The sequence below is a fragment of the Dacryopinax primogenitus genome (assembly GCF_000292625.1).
Source record: "Dacryopinax primogenitus strain DJM-731 SS1 chromosome Unknown DACRYscaffold_6, whole genome shotgun sequence".
Lineage (NCBI taxonomy): Eukaryota > Fungi > Basidiomycota > Dacrymycetes > Dacrymycetales > Dacrymycetaceae > Dacryopinax > Dacryopinax primogenitus.
The window spans coordinates 146,809-161,828 of NW_024467203.1; the positions used below are offsets into that span (position 1 = coordinate 146,809).

At 52.6% G+C, this 15,020-nt stretch overlaps 5 protein-coding genes across 5 annotated transcripts; 2 read left to right on the plus strand and 3 right to left on the minus strand.

The window, feature by feature from the left end:
• Nucleotides 1-2,019: 2,019 nt before the first annotated feature.
• Nucleotides 2,020-3,414, plus strand: DACRYDRAFT_106153 (uncharacterized protein; the record flags this gene model as incomplete). The annotated part of the gene is made up of 1 exon (XM_040768212.1): nt 2,020-3,414. The coding sequence occupies one exon, from the start codon at nt 2,020-2,022 to the stop codon at nt 3,412-3,414; it is 1,395 nt and encodes a 464-aa protein (XP_040629871.1).
• A 207-nt stretch (nt 3,415-3,621) lies between these two features.
• Nucleotides 3,622-5,114, minus strand: DACRYDRAFT_77801 (uracil-DNA glycosylase; the record flags this gene model as incomplete). The annotated part of the gene is made up of 5 exons (XM_040776289.1): nt 4,654-5,114; nt 4,488-4,603; nt 4,282-4,433; nt 3,911-4,228; nt 3,622-3,858 (listed from the first exon to the last, which is right to left on the minus strand). Exons 1-5 carry the CDS (start codon nt 4,986-4,988, stop codon nt 3,622-3,624), a joined length of 1,158 nt encoding a protein of 385 aa, XP_040629872.1. The 5' UTR covers nt 4,989-5,114.
• Nucleotides 5,115-5,480: 366 nt separating this feature from the next.
• On the minus strand, nt 5,481-8,062 carry DACRYDRAFT_77804 (uncharacterized protein; the record flags this gene model as incomplete). The annotated part of the gene is made up of 4 exons (XM_040776290.1): nt 7,500-8,062; nt 7,186-7,448; nt 5,956-7,128; nt 5,481-5,910 (listed from the first exon to the last, which is right to left on the minus strand). The coding sequence occupies exons 2-4, from the start codon at nt 7,425-7,427 to the stop codon at nt 5,481-5,483; spliced, it is 1,845 nt and encodes a 614-aa protein (XP_040629873.1). The 5' UTR covers nt 7,428-7,448; nt 7,500-8,062.
• Nucleotides 8,063-9,779: 1,717 nt separating this feature from the next.
• Nucleotides 9,780-10,247, plus strand: DACRYDRAFT_21347 (uncharacterized protein). The gene has a single exon (XM_040772350.1). The coding sequence runs from the start codon at nt 9,843-9,845 to the stop codon at nt 10,047-10,049; it is 207 nt and encodes a 68-aa protein (XP_040629874.1). The 5' UTR covers nt 9,780-9,842; the 3' UTR covers nt 10,050-10,247.
• A 1,306-nt stretch (nt 10,248-11,553) lies between these two features.
• DACRYDRAFT_106156 (MFS general substrate transporter) lies at nt 11,554-13,628 on the minus strand (the record flags this gene model as incomplete). Its single annotated transcript, XM_040768213.1, has 9 exons — nt 11,554-11,622; nt 11,677-11,829; nt 11,889-11,983; nt 12,046-12,120; nt 12,182-12,353; nt 12,406-12,527; nt 12,575-12,797; nt 12,843-12,979; nt 13,028-13,628. 9 exons carry the CDS (start codon nt 13,626-13,628, stop codon nt 11,554-11,556), a joined length of 1,647 nt encoding a protein of 548 aa, XP_040629875.1.
• Between the last annotated feature and the right edge of the window lie 1,392 nt (nt 13,629-15,020).

A 15,020-nucleotide genomic window follows, 5' to 3' on the forward strand; every position in this document is an offset into this window, starting at 1 on the left:
TCCATGTCATAAAGGCTTAGTCATGTCTCTTGACCAAGCAATGAGCTGGTGCCCTGACAATGGACCAGGAAAGCCATACCCAGTATAAGAATATGCCGGATTCCAATCTAAAAGAAAGGTAATTAAAATATGGACAATACCAGGAGTGACCAATACTGGCCAAAAATACCTGATAGCATGGTCATTTCTTGACAATCCATTTGCAAACAAGACAACAACTGATTTACCTACTTCATCTGGAGGCAGCAGTAAAACAGCATTCAAAGTTAATGAATCTTGTGACAAAACCATTACATTACCTTTAGTATAAGACTGTGACAAGGCATGTGTACTGCCATAATCAGTTGTTAATGGTTTATCACTGTACTTGAACATAATAGTTGTACCTTGCACCCCAGTAATCAGCATCAGATCAAAGACAGAAGCAGAACCAAATGCCTGTTTCACCTGGTCCAGAACATGATCATGACTGAAATAGTATCCGTTAGACAATGCAAACTTGGGAACTTTACCAACATGTAAAGCTGACCATAACCAGATATTCCCACATTGATCAGTCTTATCAGAAAGTCCATCAGGATGAAGAAGGGCCCTGCTATATGCAGCAATGTTGTAAGACATCAGCAATAACCTGTCCAGTAACTCGGGATTAGTTAACAAGGAGAAATTGACAGCATTAACTGATATGTTGAGCAAGCCCACTAAAGTACATGATATACCACATGCCACACATGGAAAACATTGTTGGGTATCCAGGGACAGAACAGAACTGACAGTATCAACAATCCAATGCTTTTCAGACAAAGACATGATTGAAGGAAAGACAGGAGTAGAAGTAGAAACTGGCAACTGACAGTTGATTAGAATATTGTCAGAAGTAGACATGTGTACAACCAGAGGAACTGCATTTAACTGAGACTCAGTACAACCAGATGTATGAACATGCCACCTACTCCACCGTAAACGGAATATGTGACAAAGGTCAGTACAAGTGCTTCAAGAACAGGACAGGGACTTAAATAACTTGACCAAATCAGGACGGGATGAATGTTTTGCAGCAAGAACACTGTGAACATTGAAATCCAGAATTCTGAACAGTTCAGTCCGCATAAAGTATGGAAAGACATCAACCAGACACAATAATGACAAGCTGGTAAGGATGACATCACAAGGATCTTGCAAGAATGCTGAATTATGCATAGAATCAACAGTCACAAAACAGGACAGACAGTCATACCACAGTCTTAGTTCTGACACATACAGTATCCAATGGCCATTTTCTTGAAGAAGCAGGCCATCACTGACATCAACCAGAGACACAATGCAGATTTCTAGACAACAAGACATGTACAGACAAACAACAAGATGAAAAGACAAGACAATACTTGATCAGCACAGATAAAGTATTGTAATGTGACTAACATACCTTCCATTAAGGACCAGACAAGACACAGGGTGGTTAGAAGGGAAAAGAGCCGGAAGAGGACACAGAATATGAATAAGACCGACTATTAAAGGGCAAACGGTCCACCTTTTAATCCGGTAGTCAGACGAGAAAGATACAGCCACACGGATGCAGAAAATCCCCCATTTCGTCTCTCAAGACCTGGAACCAAGGTCCCAGGAATACCTGCTGGCAGCAGACAAGGTGATTGAAGCCATGCCCGAACGCCAGCAGCCCGAGCAGCGATCTGCTTTGCTATCTCAAGCTATTGGTCTTTGTACAAGCCTCTGTGCTATCCTAGAATGTCTCGGTCCTTCTCGTTTCACTCAATCGGACGATGTCGCGGTATCGAAGGTTCACGAGCTTGAATCAGCCCTGCATCGTCGACTACAACAAGTTAGCCAGAAACGGAACGATGCGCTCTCCCTGCATCCCGCCTGTCAGACGATATCCTACAACTTATCATTCAGCATGGCTGCGACGATGAAGTTATTGAGGGCGAGGGCTTCTGCCTCGGGACTTTTCCACGACTTGTATCCTGCATCTCCCGCCGTTGGCGTGCAATCGTAATAGATATGTCGAACGTATGGTCGAGCTTGGTATTTTCAACCCCCAAATACCTAGCAGACGAAGATTTCAAGCCGATTCATCCCTGGTATGGAAGTGCCAGCCTGAGAGCCCTCAGTGACATGTACACAAGTAATCTGGAGCGCTCGAAGCAATCGCTCCTGAACGTGCAGATGCATATTCCAGAGTTCCAGGATTCTCGAATGATGATAAACGAATACATGCATGTGTGCACTAACCGTGTCGCGGTTCTCACTCTCGAAGCGAGCACTTCAAACGCGGAGGGCATGAACGCGATCGTCCAGTGCGTCACTCAAACCAGAGAAACCTTGCGTCGCCTCCGGATTGATATTTATCAAACGACAACGGACGAGCTCGGACGTGATACGATGGAGTTACTACTTTTATGCAGCCTCCCGCGACTAGTAGAGGTTGAACTAGAAAACATGCCCCTCCCATTGGTCCACCGTCCTGAATATACTGCCTTCCTCCAATGTCGCCGTCTTCATCTAGAACTCAACCCGCAGATGCAGTACACTCCATCACGCCTGATTGCACTGCTCAAGTGTGCTCCCCAGCTCCAAAGACTACATCTCGTGGTATATCCTCAGCATCAAGACCAGGCTGGGGCTGAGCCTGGATTTCACTTGCCACGCATGCCGCTCCCAGAATTGCGCAGCCTCACATTCAAATCAACATGCGTTGGGCGTCACGGTCACACACTCGGAAGACTTACGGCTCCCAAGATCGAGAGTCTTTCTTTATCTGTTTTCTCCCCCTTTGATGCTCATGACGAACAAGACGCTTACGTTGACGACCTCGTTGAGTTTATCACTGCCTCGTCTGGCCCAGACGGTGCGCCTTCCCCCCTAAAGACGCTCTCGGTCCAAGGTGGAATACTGAGAGGTTTCGACCGAATACTCCGAGTCACACCCGGTCTGGAGGTTTTGACACTCGTCTCTGCTGGTCACTGGAGCCCCTTTGAGGAGGAAGAATGCGTCGCACCTCTGCGCAGGCTGGGGATGCCATGTCTTCAACCCTTACGGGGAAACATCACATCTGTGGTCGGGGTATCATCCCTAGTCCTTTGTCCCAAACTACAAACGATAGAGTCTCTCTGGTGGGCGACGCCAAGTCATATCCGATTGCTGACAACCATTGCGTCTCGTCGTCGGTCCTCTGGGATCCCTCTTACTCGAATACGTATGGGCAATTGGCCACCACCTGCAGCGATCGACATGCCCGCCACACCTTCAGAGCAATACGCGCTTGAGAAAGAGCTTGCTAGAGAGGTTGAAGTGCTAGAGTGCGGAGGATACAGGTGGGATTGGAAGGAGGAAGGACGGTGGATCAAACTGCCGAATGTCGGAGACCCACAATTCCCAACTGTTTTTGCGAGTTGAAGCCTAGGAATGTACAACAACCTGGGCACGACAGGATCAAGTTGAGCGTTTCGAGCCTCCGACAGAGAGTAAAAGGATGGTGGTGAGTGGACTGTGGTGCCACTGTTCTTAGAACAGTTCAGTCAACGAGGTGTATATGATACAAAACACACAGAAAACCCTCAAGCGTATGATACAAAACAGGCATCCCTCAACATCCCAGGCACTTCACGCCTTAGTAGAATCCTCTTCAACCACTTCTCCCCCTTCCTGTGAAGCAGGAGGAAGGGGTTCCTCCTGTGATGCAGAGGGAGCAAGTTCCCCCTGTGCCGGCTCCCCGTCAATAGAGAGGTTACACCAGTCGACTTGACCCGCAGAGCCGTACCGTTCCTGGAGCCACTGGTTCGCTTTCAGGAAATGACCATTGCCGAGGAAACCGCGATGCGCCGAGAGGGGCGAAGGATGCTGGCAGCACATAGAGTCACCCTTGCTCTTGTAAGACAAAAGAAAGGCATACCGCAGAGGTCAGGATACAGTGCTTCTTCTTGTCTAGTCCAGCAACTCTCTTCTGTGCCCATTGTCCCCAGGCCATAAAGACCACTCCTCTTCCTTTGCCTCCCGCATTTCCGATATTCGCTCCTCCCCACTGGTCGACAGCCTTGATCACCTCGCCTACGAATGTCTCCCAGCCTTTGAGGGCGTGCGACCCTGCCATGTGAGCGCGCACTGTTAGGGACGTGTTGAGGAGGAGTACGCCTGATCGCGCCCAAGAGAGGAGGTAACCATGTTTTGGTGGGTCGAACGAAGGGTATGAAGAGGCGATTTCCGCGTAGATCTACGTATCTGATGAGTTATCTGAAACTTATCGCCCAGAGCAAGAAAACAAACGTTTTTCAGCGATCCCGGTAGAGTGACTCCCGGGGGGACGGAGAAGCAAAGGCCGTGCGCCTGCCCAACGTTGTGGTATGGATCCTGGCCGATGATTACCACCCGCACCTTGCCAAGGGGTGTATAGCGCGACCACGAGTATATGTCCTTTGCTAGCGTATTGTGTCAGGACAGGACAGTGCGCAAATGTGAAGGGTGCTACGAACCTTGGGGGAAGACCTTGGTGGACTTGACGTCGGGGCTCATGACTCCTTCGGTTTCAAGGAAGTGCTTGAGCCCGAGGAAGTAGGGCTTGCGGATCTCGTCTTTCAACACCTTAAGCCTTGACGGTTGTCAGTAACTCAACCCTCGAAAGAAGAACACAACGCGCACCAAGTGAGGCCCATAGTCTCGCATTCGAGAGAAAGATACTTCTTCTCCTCCGGGGACAAGCTCGCTTTATAAGCACTCAACGAGAACGGGATCGAGTTGAGCGTATTGACACCATTCGAAGACGATATGACGCGCTTGTGAACCACCGTAGCAGCACCAGCACCATCCACTTTAGCACGCTTCGCCGTCCCGCCAAACATGTCCATCAAGCTCCTCTGTCGTTTCAGGCCTTCTCCAGCAACAACAGCCGCAGGAGCAGTAAGAGTATGAGTCTTCGTCTCTGTGACCTTCACAGCCGTCTTGGCTACAGTCTTGACAACATTGGAAGCTTGCATCGTTGGCGCTAGAGAGGGCAGCGGGTCATCGAAGTAGATCGCGCCGTCGAGGATGGATGACTTTGGTGCAGAATTTTCTTCAGTGCAGGCGTCTTCCGGCTCAGGTGTAGGAGGCGAGTTGTCTTCAAATAATGAGGCAGCAGCGGACATGGGTATCTCGCGAAAGGTATGCAAATGCAGAGAGGTGTAGGTGTGAGAACGGTGGGGAAGTGATTAGACGGGGTGAGGAAGACAAGTCCGCGCTCAGTCCGCTTTTATTACGGTTCTCAGGGACGCGTCGTAATGAAAAACAGACGCGTCGAACATGGCAACCATCATCAGCAATATATTCGTACATTCCGATTTGCAAATCTGATTAGAGACAAGACATGGAAAGAACCAGACAAGGAGGATGCAAACATGAAATTATGTGTTATGATGTTACAGGATGATGACATCCACACCCGAGGGAGAGGCTGCTCATAGAGCAAAACAGACAGAGTACAGAAGCTTTCATGACCAGGTCGCGGAGGTAGCAGCGGACGGCTCAGACAGGAGCGGGTTTACGAACTCGATCGGCTTTCCTCGAGGAAGGAAAGGCGGCATTCCCGCTGCAAGCCTCGCCCGAAGGATCTTGGACCTCAGATCTTCAAAGAACGGGTCCAGGTTCGCACAAGGCCATATTTGGGTCAAATAGTCCACAGGCATCATCCACGCGTCTGCCACGTCGAGGGCAACAGTGAGGGAGGGGTCGGTGGTGTGAAACTGTAGACAGCGCTGGCTCTGGAGGGCGAAGTACCAAAGGAGGAAAGGCCGGAGTCGGAGGTCAGACGCGTGCATCCCCGTTACGGAGTTGAGACCTTGCATGAGCCGCTGGGCGAGGTTCATCTGGTGGCGAAGCCACTGCTCGGCTTTGCGCTTATGGAACGCCAGGTTGATTTCCCTGCCAAATGTCAGCGATCGTCTGAGTGAACAACGACAGACTCACGTCTCCGGAAAGGGGAAATGCTTTGTAAACCCCTGGCTAATGATGACGCGTATCTTGAAGAGGAACTCTCTGCCTTGGAATAGTGTGGACCCCTCCCCCATACACCCATGCCGGTCCAGGATGTCCTCAAGGACAAGCGTCTCCACATACGCGCGATACGCAAACTGTGCCTTGTCGCTCTCAGTCCTCTGGACCAGGCTACCCAGCGCAGGTACGCCGGACCACAACGCGGGCCTCCGAGCCATAGTCTGCGGGGGAGAAGACGCATCGTGTTCAAAGTAGCGCCAGCACGCGCCGTACAACAGTGCCAGGCGGGCATAAACGCCCCAGACCGAGTCCCTCGGATGCTGGGTCTCCCTCCCCTTCCAGGCCGGCGAGCGGAGTAGCGTTTCCCCAGGGAAAAGCAGTGCGTAGTTTTCCGGCCGCGTGCAGGCGTAGTCTGCAGCCATTTCGCCAGCAGCGAGCGTGAGACTCGTATGCCCCGACATGAGGTTGAGTGAGTTCCACACGAGTCGACGAGCTTCTTCTCGCCGTATTTCGAGCTCGGTCCAGTCCGGATCCCAGGCAGGCGTGGCTGCCCAGAGAGGGGTGATGTTTGCTGCCCGCTCGGAGTAGGCGATAAGGGAGACGCGCATGCACGAGCAGCCTGTTCCTGCTGCCGGGGAAGAGGGAACGAGCTTGGTCTGCGTGGGTTCTCCAAGTGAGGATTTGACGGAAGGTACCATGCCGGGGATGAACACCGCCGCATCGCTATCGGGTGCATCCATGCTCGGCCAGCCAAGAGCGGTGAGTACGCCATCGAGGACCCAAAAGCTGCTGGTGAGCCTGTGCGCTGTGTACGCCGGGTGCGGGCACATCTCGAATAGCGTGAGCATGAATGCTGCTTGGGCGATGCCGGCGTCGATCCACCCTGCGTCGATGGAGGACTGGTGGTGGGCTCTGGCTATCTCGGCCATCTGGAGTGCGCGTTGGCGCCCTGTGAGCCCTGCGCCGAGTTCCGATGAACGCATGAACGTCGCCAGCGCTAGGAAGGATATGATGAGCGAGGGCTGGAGGGTGTCTCTCTGTTTGGGTGAATGGAAGGTTGACCAGAAGAGAGGGACATTGAAGTAGGAGATGAAGTAGGGCGAAAAGTTGAACACGTAGGCAATGTCCCTCTGGATTTGCTTGTACCTGTTTTATCCCATTAGTTCGCTAGTCATCGTCCTTTAAGGACGGTAGGTGGCCCACGATGTCTCCCTATTGCTGGCGTACATGTCCAGCAGACAGTCCCACCACGTCTTGCGAGCAAAGTCGACGCTGGGTTGGCGGATGATCTCTGCCTCTGCCTCTCCTACTCTTTTCTCTGCCTCTGCTTCTATCTCCTCACGGATCTTCGACCACCCCTCGTCTAGTAACTCGGTGATGTACGCTGCAGGGTGGAGGATGTCCGCGAACGATTGCTGGGAGAACTCCGTAGCGGGGAAAGGCATAGGCGAGGGGGGCTCTTCGTACTGCACCATACGAACGTCAGCATCGTCTCCCTGCCTACCCAATCAACCCACCTCTAACTTGATATTCTTCCTTTTAGAACTAACGTCACTAAACCCAGAACGGCCTCTCCTCACTGTCACATCCCGATTCTCCTCCTCACCCTCCCTCTTCCTCTTCTTCTGAACAACAGGCAGCACACCCCCAGCCTCCAGCACAAGTCTCTTGCTAAACACCGACCTGACTCTCGTCCCCGGCTTCCTATCCGGCCCACGACGCTTCTGCACTAGCTCGTACTCGCACACGTCACCCCGGCGTACACAGTTCCCGCAGTTGGGTCGCGTACCATCGCATTTCGTCTTCCGTCGGCGGCAGATCGAGCAGGCGATGGGGATACGCGGGGGGGAGAAGGGATCGTCTGCCGGATCAGAGTGGTGGTGGACGGAGGGTGAGGAGGAGGGTGCTGATGTCGATCCTGGTGGAGGCGAGATACTAGAGAGGACGTGTACTGGTGACACAGATTCGGAAGTGCCTGAAGTGGAAGGTGATGCACTTGGGTAAGTGACTTTGCCTTGTCCATGACTGTGTCGTTGATAACATGTCGAGGTAAATGTTAGCGCCGGTGTTTGGGTTGTCGAGTTGCAATTACTTGGTGTTGCCGTTGGCGTAAAGGTGAACCTTGGGTCGAAATTGAATGGCTGCGACTGCTGTTGTTGCTGCTGTTGCTGTTGCTTTTGTAAACCAAATACCTGCGCCTGGTCATACTGATGCTGCATCTGCGAATACGAGTCGAAAGTGAAGACGCCGTTCAAGTTTGAATTGCTCGAGGAAGGCAGTTGCGCCGGACCCTCCCCGGTGAGGTTGTCAGCAGCAGAGGGCGGTGCCCCCACATTTCCTTCTCCTCCTCCTCCTTGCATTTGTATCTGGATCTGCCATGCCAGCTGCTCGATACCCCATTCATCCCATTCCGCCATCCCTACACCGTATGTGTGTGGAACGTGGTAAGGGTACGAATACACTTGTGGGTACGAGTTCGAACACGAATAGGAAATTACACCGTTCATCCACCAAAACGATCAGTGCCTGAGGCGTACGGTGGTGTGTAGTGCAGTGTGGCGTCCAACGGGGGTTGAGCATCAAACACCGTGCGTTCAGAGGTCAGATATACCCTCTCATCGAAGAATTTCCCCGAATCTAAGTGCTTCTCGCAGTTCATAACTCCATGCCCAGTGCGGTCGCTTCCTGCCCCCCTCTTCCCCCTTGCAGTGCTCAGAATCGAAGCTGGGAGCAGGAGCACGCGCCAATCCGCCTCACTTCGGAACGACTCGCCTCCCGACTCGGGAGGCATGCCAATGGAGTAATACTGCAGCACTACTAGGAGGCTGGCAAGCAGTCAGCAAGACCAGGAACTTCCCATCATACCTCACATCCTAGTTCGTCCCTATCCCGGTTACCACAACCCACATCCCCTCCTCTTGCAGCTGAAAGCCTCATCTCCTGATAGACCGATCAATCCCCCATATGCACTAGCACGCAACAAGCGCTCGCGCGGGAAGTCTGGGTTCACACGCTCCCCCTCCTCCCCACCTACCAAGCCCCGTACATCGATCCCCCAAAGCACCGGGCCGGGTAGCGCCTAGCTGCGCAGGGTAGCTCCGGTTTATTTTCTCTCATATGCATGTGTAATGTGCTAATGTGCGTTGTCATGTCGCCCTGACCTGCCGATGCATGGAATGATGAAATGATAAAACGGAAAAATAGGAAAAATGTAACCAAGCGCGTCCGTTGTCCATCACTACTCACCTGTCCACACATACAACGCTCCACCGGAGATGATTAATGACAGGTTGTTACACCGGAGAGAGCGTGCGCCGGCATAAGGCATAAGGCAAGGAAATACAGTTAGCGCGCAAATAATTTTCTTTTTTTTCGGGCGCTCGAACCCTGCAACGGAGAGCGCTCACGGCTGCGCAGAGTTATCGGAAAAACCCTCACAGGGATTACATAATCACCATGCACTCATCCATTCGGCTTCGGAACAAGAAGTATCCCTTACCGAAGTGACGGCGTCGTTTTTTTTCCGCCTCTGCTTCTTCTTCTTCTGGCGCTCGCTTCCCACCTCCCACCTCGCGCACCGGTCCATATTTTCCCATAATATCGCATAATAGTGTGGAAGGATACCAGACGCCAGACGCTCGGCTCTAACATGACGTCGTTTTACTAGCAAGAGTACTTGGGGAGCAAGCCACCTCACCGATTATGTAGCAACTACCGGGAGAGCTTCTAGCTCCTGCACCTACCTTCCTGTGAAGTTGATCTTCCACACTCGGATCTTTCTCGCCCCGGCAGGACTTGTGGACCAGGATGATCCAATCGGCAGCCAGTCAACGTACACAAGTGACGGCAACGACAGGACAATGGCTCATCCTCATCCTCAGACTAAGGGGACAACCTCGGGGCCGCACGGACTAGGAGAAGCAGGCAGTGCCAATCACTTATACATCTTTATCACACCTTGTCCAACCACCGACGAGCCGTGCACCCTTTCCCTTTCCTTGCCTTCGTACCCTGTGAACCGTCGTCCAGGGTCTCCAACTTTGACAACGCGTGATCCCCTTCTCTAGGCGCTCGATCATCACCCACCATGCACAGAAGAAGCCGCCTCCAATTCCCAAAGAAGCGCTTTCTCAAAACTTCGCGGATCAGTATCAACACATGCATGAACGCCAGCTCTCAGTACACGCAATCAGATCGGATTTGGTCATCACTTGCCTATACCCGTCCAGGTCCTCCCGCGGCATTGGCTGCTTGGCCCCTCTAACCGCATGCAACTGGAGCATCCTGACCTGATCTGATGTGATACGATCTGATGTGATATGATGTGATATACGCCTCCTCACACCGGACTGGAAAATCTCTTACCGCTAGTGGACTGGCTAAAGGGGATGGTACGAGCCCAGCCACCAAGATTTGTACGGACATCGGATCGGCCTACAGTGTATACGTACAGGGAACAACCTTTCACAAGCCGATGTCCAATACAACAGTCGTTTTTGAGGGAATAAAAGGTACGTCATTCCCTTTGAATCTGTTGATGTTGAAGAATGAGGGCACCAACAGCAAGGATGTGGAACCTCGTGGCTCGATCATCCAATCAGTCACGTCATGCTATCCACCAACGTCCACTCGTATCCAGGGCAAAACACGACCGTGACCATCTTGCCCCTTATCCCACGCATTAGGTAACGACATCTCCCCTCTCGGCTCTCATCTCCTAAACTCTTTTCCCTAAAGCTGGATCACTTGTGCGGAACAAGGCCTGGATTTCCGAGACGGTGGAGGTGTGAACTTTCTTGTCGTTTGGCTAGATGGCCCGTATACAGCAGCGCCAGCTAGTCCATTCTGGGAAACGAAGGAAAAGAAGCAGTGCAATGCGTCATCAGCTACCTGCCACCTGTGACCTATCTTCCATCTGCCGAGAGGACATAACCTAACCTCGCATAGCATAATATAATCCCTGGACTCTAGCCGTCCGTAGACCTATCCCTATCGGGAGGTGGAATTGACCATCGGCGGTCGGCGGTCTCGGATGCCAGCGCGTAAGCGGCAGGTGGCAGCTGATAGGTGGCAATCTACATGTAGCTGTGGTCAGGGCCATCAGAGCTCCTACATCAGTAACAATAATGAGTACAGCATCAGAAACAGTAGAATAACGACGAGAGTGCGGCTGCCACCTGCCGCTAACAGGACCAACATCCCAACATTCCGAGATGCTTTCTCAGTGCTCGAAAATGACAACCCGAGTTTGATGGTGTCTGCACCGCTGCAGGAAGTCCGGATGCCCACTTGAGTTCATTTGAGTAGCTGCAAGATACCCCATTGTCTTCTTGGTGTTTGCATATCTTCGATAGCTCTGAAGAGTTCTCTGGTCTTGGGGACTTTGCTCGGTACTCGTCTTGCCACACGACACACCTCAGGTGAGTATTCAAATCCTCCCCCTTCTAGTACCTTCCTATTCTTACTCTGCATAGGGAGGGCATACTCCTCTCTCACTCAAATGAACCGTACCGATCTTCTCAGCCATGCAGGAAGTTGTTCATTAGTCATAACCAACGCTTACTCCTACTCCTAATCTTTATCCCCTCTCTCGTCCTCCCCCTTCTCAGTGCGCCCACCCTCGATCTCCCGTTCCCTAATCTACTTTCATCAGCAACCGAAACACCCAACCGCCCAAGAAATCAAAGGACATACAAGTGCGGCCAGCGCCCCTGCTCCCACTAGCAATCCCGCACTGGTGAGGAAAACTACGTGCAGGGAGGTACTGTACGCGGATATGCACGCATCCCTAGGCTCCGGGGGGAGGGAGAGAATAGAGGCGGCGTTCTTCCTCACTTCTGCCATTATCTGGATACAAATGCATGAGCGAGGTTTTGCAGGGCAGGTCGGAAGGGGGGAAGGGTTACCTGGGGGGCGATTGACGCTGGAAGTCTGTGGGCGAGGCTGACGGATAAGGTTGTTTGCTGAACAGCGGAGGAGAAAGCCATCCCGAGTACTTGACCTGCTGCTCCTTAGGTACTGCTCTCTCCAGAGGTGGGAAAGGAGGGAGGGGGGGAGACGTACCGCAGGATCGGAACATGAATGCCATGGACGTCACGACGGCCAAGTCCTTGGCGTCGACCGCATTAAGTAAGGCGACTAGGCAACACGGTCAGGCACTCGTGTCAAGCGCTACATGTATAGGGGAGAGGAGACGGACTGAAAGTCGACCCGTTGTACCCGTTTGTGCTGAATCCGAGGGGGAGGAGGACGAGCCATGTCGCAGGTTCCCACGTGGTCCTGTTGAGAGATGCTAGGGATAAGCAGGCGAGCAGCTGGAGAAAGGCGAGGAAGAGGATGAGCTTGTAGTATCTCCCCGTCTTGCGGATGTACTGCGCAGGATTAGTTTCGTTAGAAGTGTCGTGTAGGCAGGGCGTTGCTCACTAGGCCGGAGACGATCCCCCCACAGGCAGTGGAAATCGTGTTCGGAACAAGATGCATCCCTGCGCTGCTCGCACTGTTCCCTCTAACAATCTGGAGCAGCATAGGGAAGTACAACCCCACGGCTATTGTTATCAGATAAGAAACACAGGGACAGGGCACGGGCGCTTACAGACAGTCGCTGCGCTCGAGAGGAAGGACGTGCCCCCGATACATGCCAGGCTGGGGTTACCAAGCAGGCGCAGGTCTAGTACCGGCTCGTCCGTCTGCAGCTCTATGTAGACGAACAGCCCGCTGGCTAGGATGGAGAGGAGAAGCGTGAGCGCTACTAGCGGGTGGGACCACGACAGGTCTTCGTTTGTCTTATATGCTATGGAGAACACTAAGGACCCGATCTGCAGAGCATCAGCTATAAGTGGTGCAGGACGGGAAGGACGTACACCAATGAAGAACAGTACGGAGCCGTTCCAGTCCAATCTCCGTCTCAGCGACGCATCGGCAGGACGTTGATATCCCAGATCATAAGATATCATGTTCATCAGTCCGCAGAATATCGACAGAAGGACAGGCAATTGGACTGCCTATTGTCAGTGCGAGGCGAGAACGGATCCGATGTTCCACATACATAGGAAGGCCCATCTCCATCCTACAGCATCGGCGATCAACCCCCCGAAGACACCTCCTAGCCCTTGGCCACTCGCCCAGCACACAGCACTCACACCCTTCAGCAACCCCCTATCCCTCAGCGGCGTGATATCCGATATGACGATAGTGGCGACCAGTCCCGCCCCGCCGCCCCCCGCCCCCTGCAAAAGTCGGGCCAAAATAAGAACGTTCATATTCCCCGCTGCGCCGCAAAGGGCGTTGCCAAGAATGAAAACGGCCAAGCCGATACCTAGCGCTTTCCGTCGGCCGATGATATCCGATAGTCTACCATAGAGTGGAGCACAGCACGCGACCGTCAGCAGGTAGGCGTTGTTCAGCCACGCAGCACGATGTAGCTCGCCAAAGGCACTGGATATCGGCGTAGCGAGGGTTGCTACTATCGTTGAGTCCATACCGTAGAAGATGACGATTGTGTACAGTTGGACCAAGATCAGACGAACTTGGACGGTCGACAGTGTTTCAGGCCCATTGGTGTCCTCTTTCACCGGCAGGTCCTCGTCGAGGGATGAGTCGGAGTCGCCAGATTCCCTAGGGGAAGCAGGCAGCAGGTGATAGGACATACCTCGTAGATGAGGGCGGATCAAGAGGAAGCAGCTAGACCAACGACATGCGGCAGATTATGAGGCGGGTGGGTCAGAGTACGGAGCACTTGACATTCCCCCTTAGCTGCCAAGAATTCGCTCATGGCCCGTCACAAAAGAACACAGCCCTGTCTTGTGTCTTGGCGTGGATTTCCGAAGTCCGAGATCAGACCATTTCAGCACTGAGGCATAGAGAACTGGGCCGAAGTAAAATGTGTTTATGTCACAAGATAGGCGACTCTCGGAAAGCATCTCGGCCCCCGAGCGGAATTGGCTCTCGGAACGCCACAGTCGGAAAATGTCCAGGTATAATGGAGAGGCGGTTTCCTAACGGAGTCACGGTCAATATAAAACTTGGATGTATCCGTACGCTCGATGTCAGGAGAGGAATTGAAGGGGATTAATGGGGTGGGTGTTGGCAGGAGGGGCGTTGTAGGTCAGGCGGAAAGGGCGCTTGCCAGCACAACTTGCTTCTTCTTTTGGGAGGGAATGCTTCCGCCTCGGACTTGATGGCGCATGGATCGCATCTATCGTGAATGAAGAATTATATTCCATTCTATCGGCTATTTGAGAAGATAGGACGATTACGATAAGTTGACGTCCTCTATTTCTCTTCGCAACCGTGTTGCGGAAAACCAAGCCGCAGAGCACCCGATAAAGTTGCAATAATACGGGACACATACTCGCAGCTCTGACCATCGAGATGGAAATGCTAGCTCCACATGTGTTCGCGGATAGTCTCCGAAGTTGATCTTCTAGTTGATTCAGCTTCGTCCCTAGAAGCATTCCGTCCGGTATTCCGCGACGGGAAAGAAAATATTCCAGAATCGCAGCAGGCACTCCAGGGTAGCAGCCTTAGAGCCACGGTGACAAGGATAGTAGTCACAAGACTTACACCACAAGAAGCGACGTTCCATGTGCAGGGAGACAGCCGCACCGTATCAGAACGGTTAATTCCCTAGGAAACCTGGGGTTGCATAAGGAATCATCATCGGTTGTTATTTAGAGGCAAAGGGTAGCAGAATCCCACCCACTGAAGGAACGGTTTCCTTTCGCAGACGCAGTCGCAGATTCGGATTGTTAGATCATCCAGAATATGGTGCTTTGAGGAGACTTGGCCATGTCGACGTGATGAGGTCACAAGCAGGCACGTCATCTCTTGCGCCTTGGTTGCTCCGCGCCAGGGGATGAGGCAACTCCTAGTGCCCGCGGATGTTCGGATAAAATATGGAAACAAGGTTCGTAGTGGAGACGGCCTCGTTCATATCGGGGGAATGGGCCATTATCCGCATCTTCCAAATGTATGACAATGAAGGATTGTGCGTGCCCATAGGTGCGGTGAAGTGAGGAGCACACCATTCGAAGAGAACC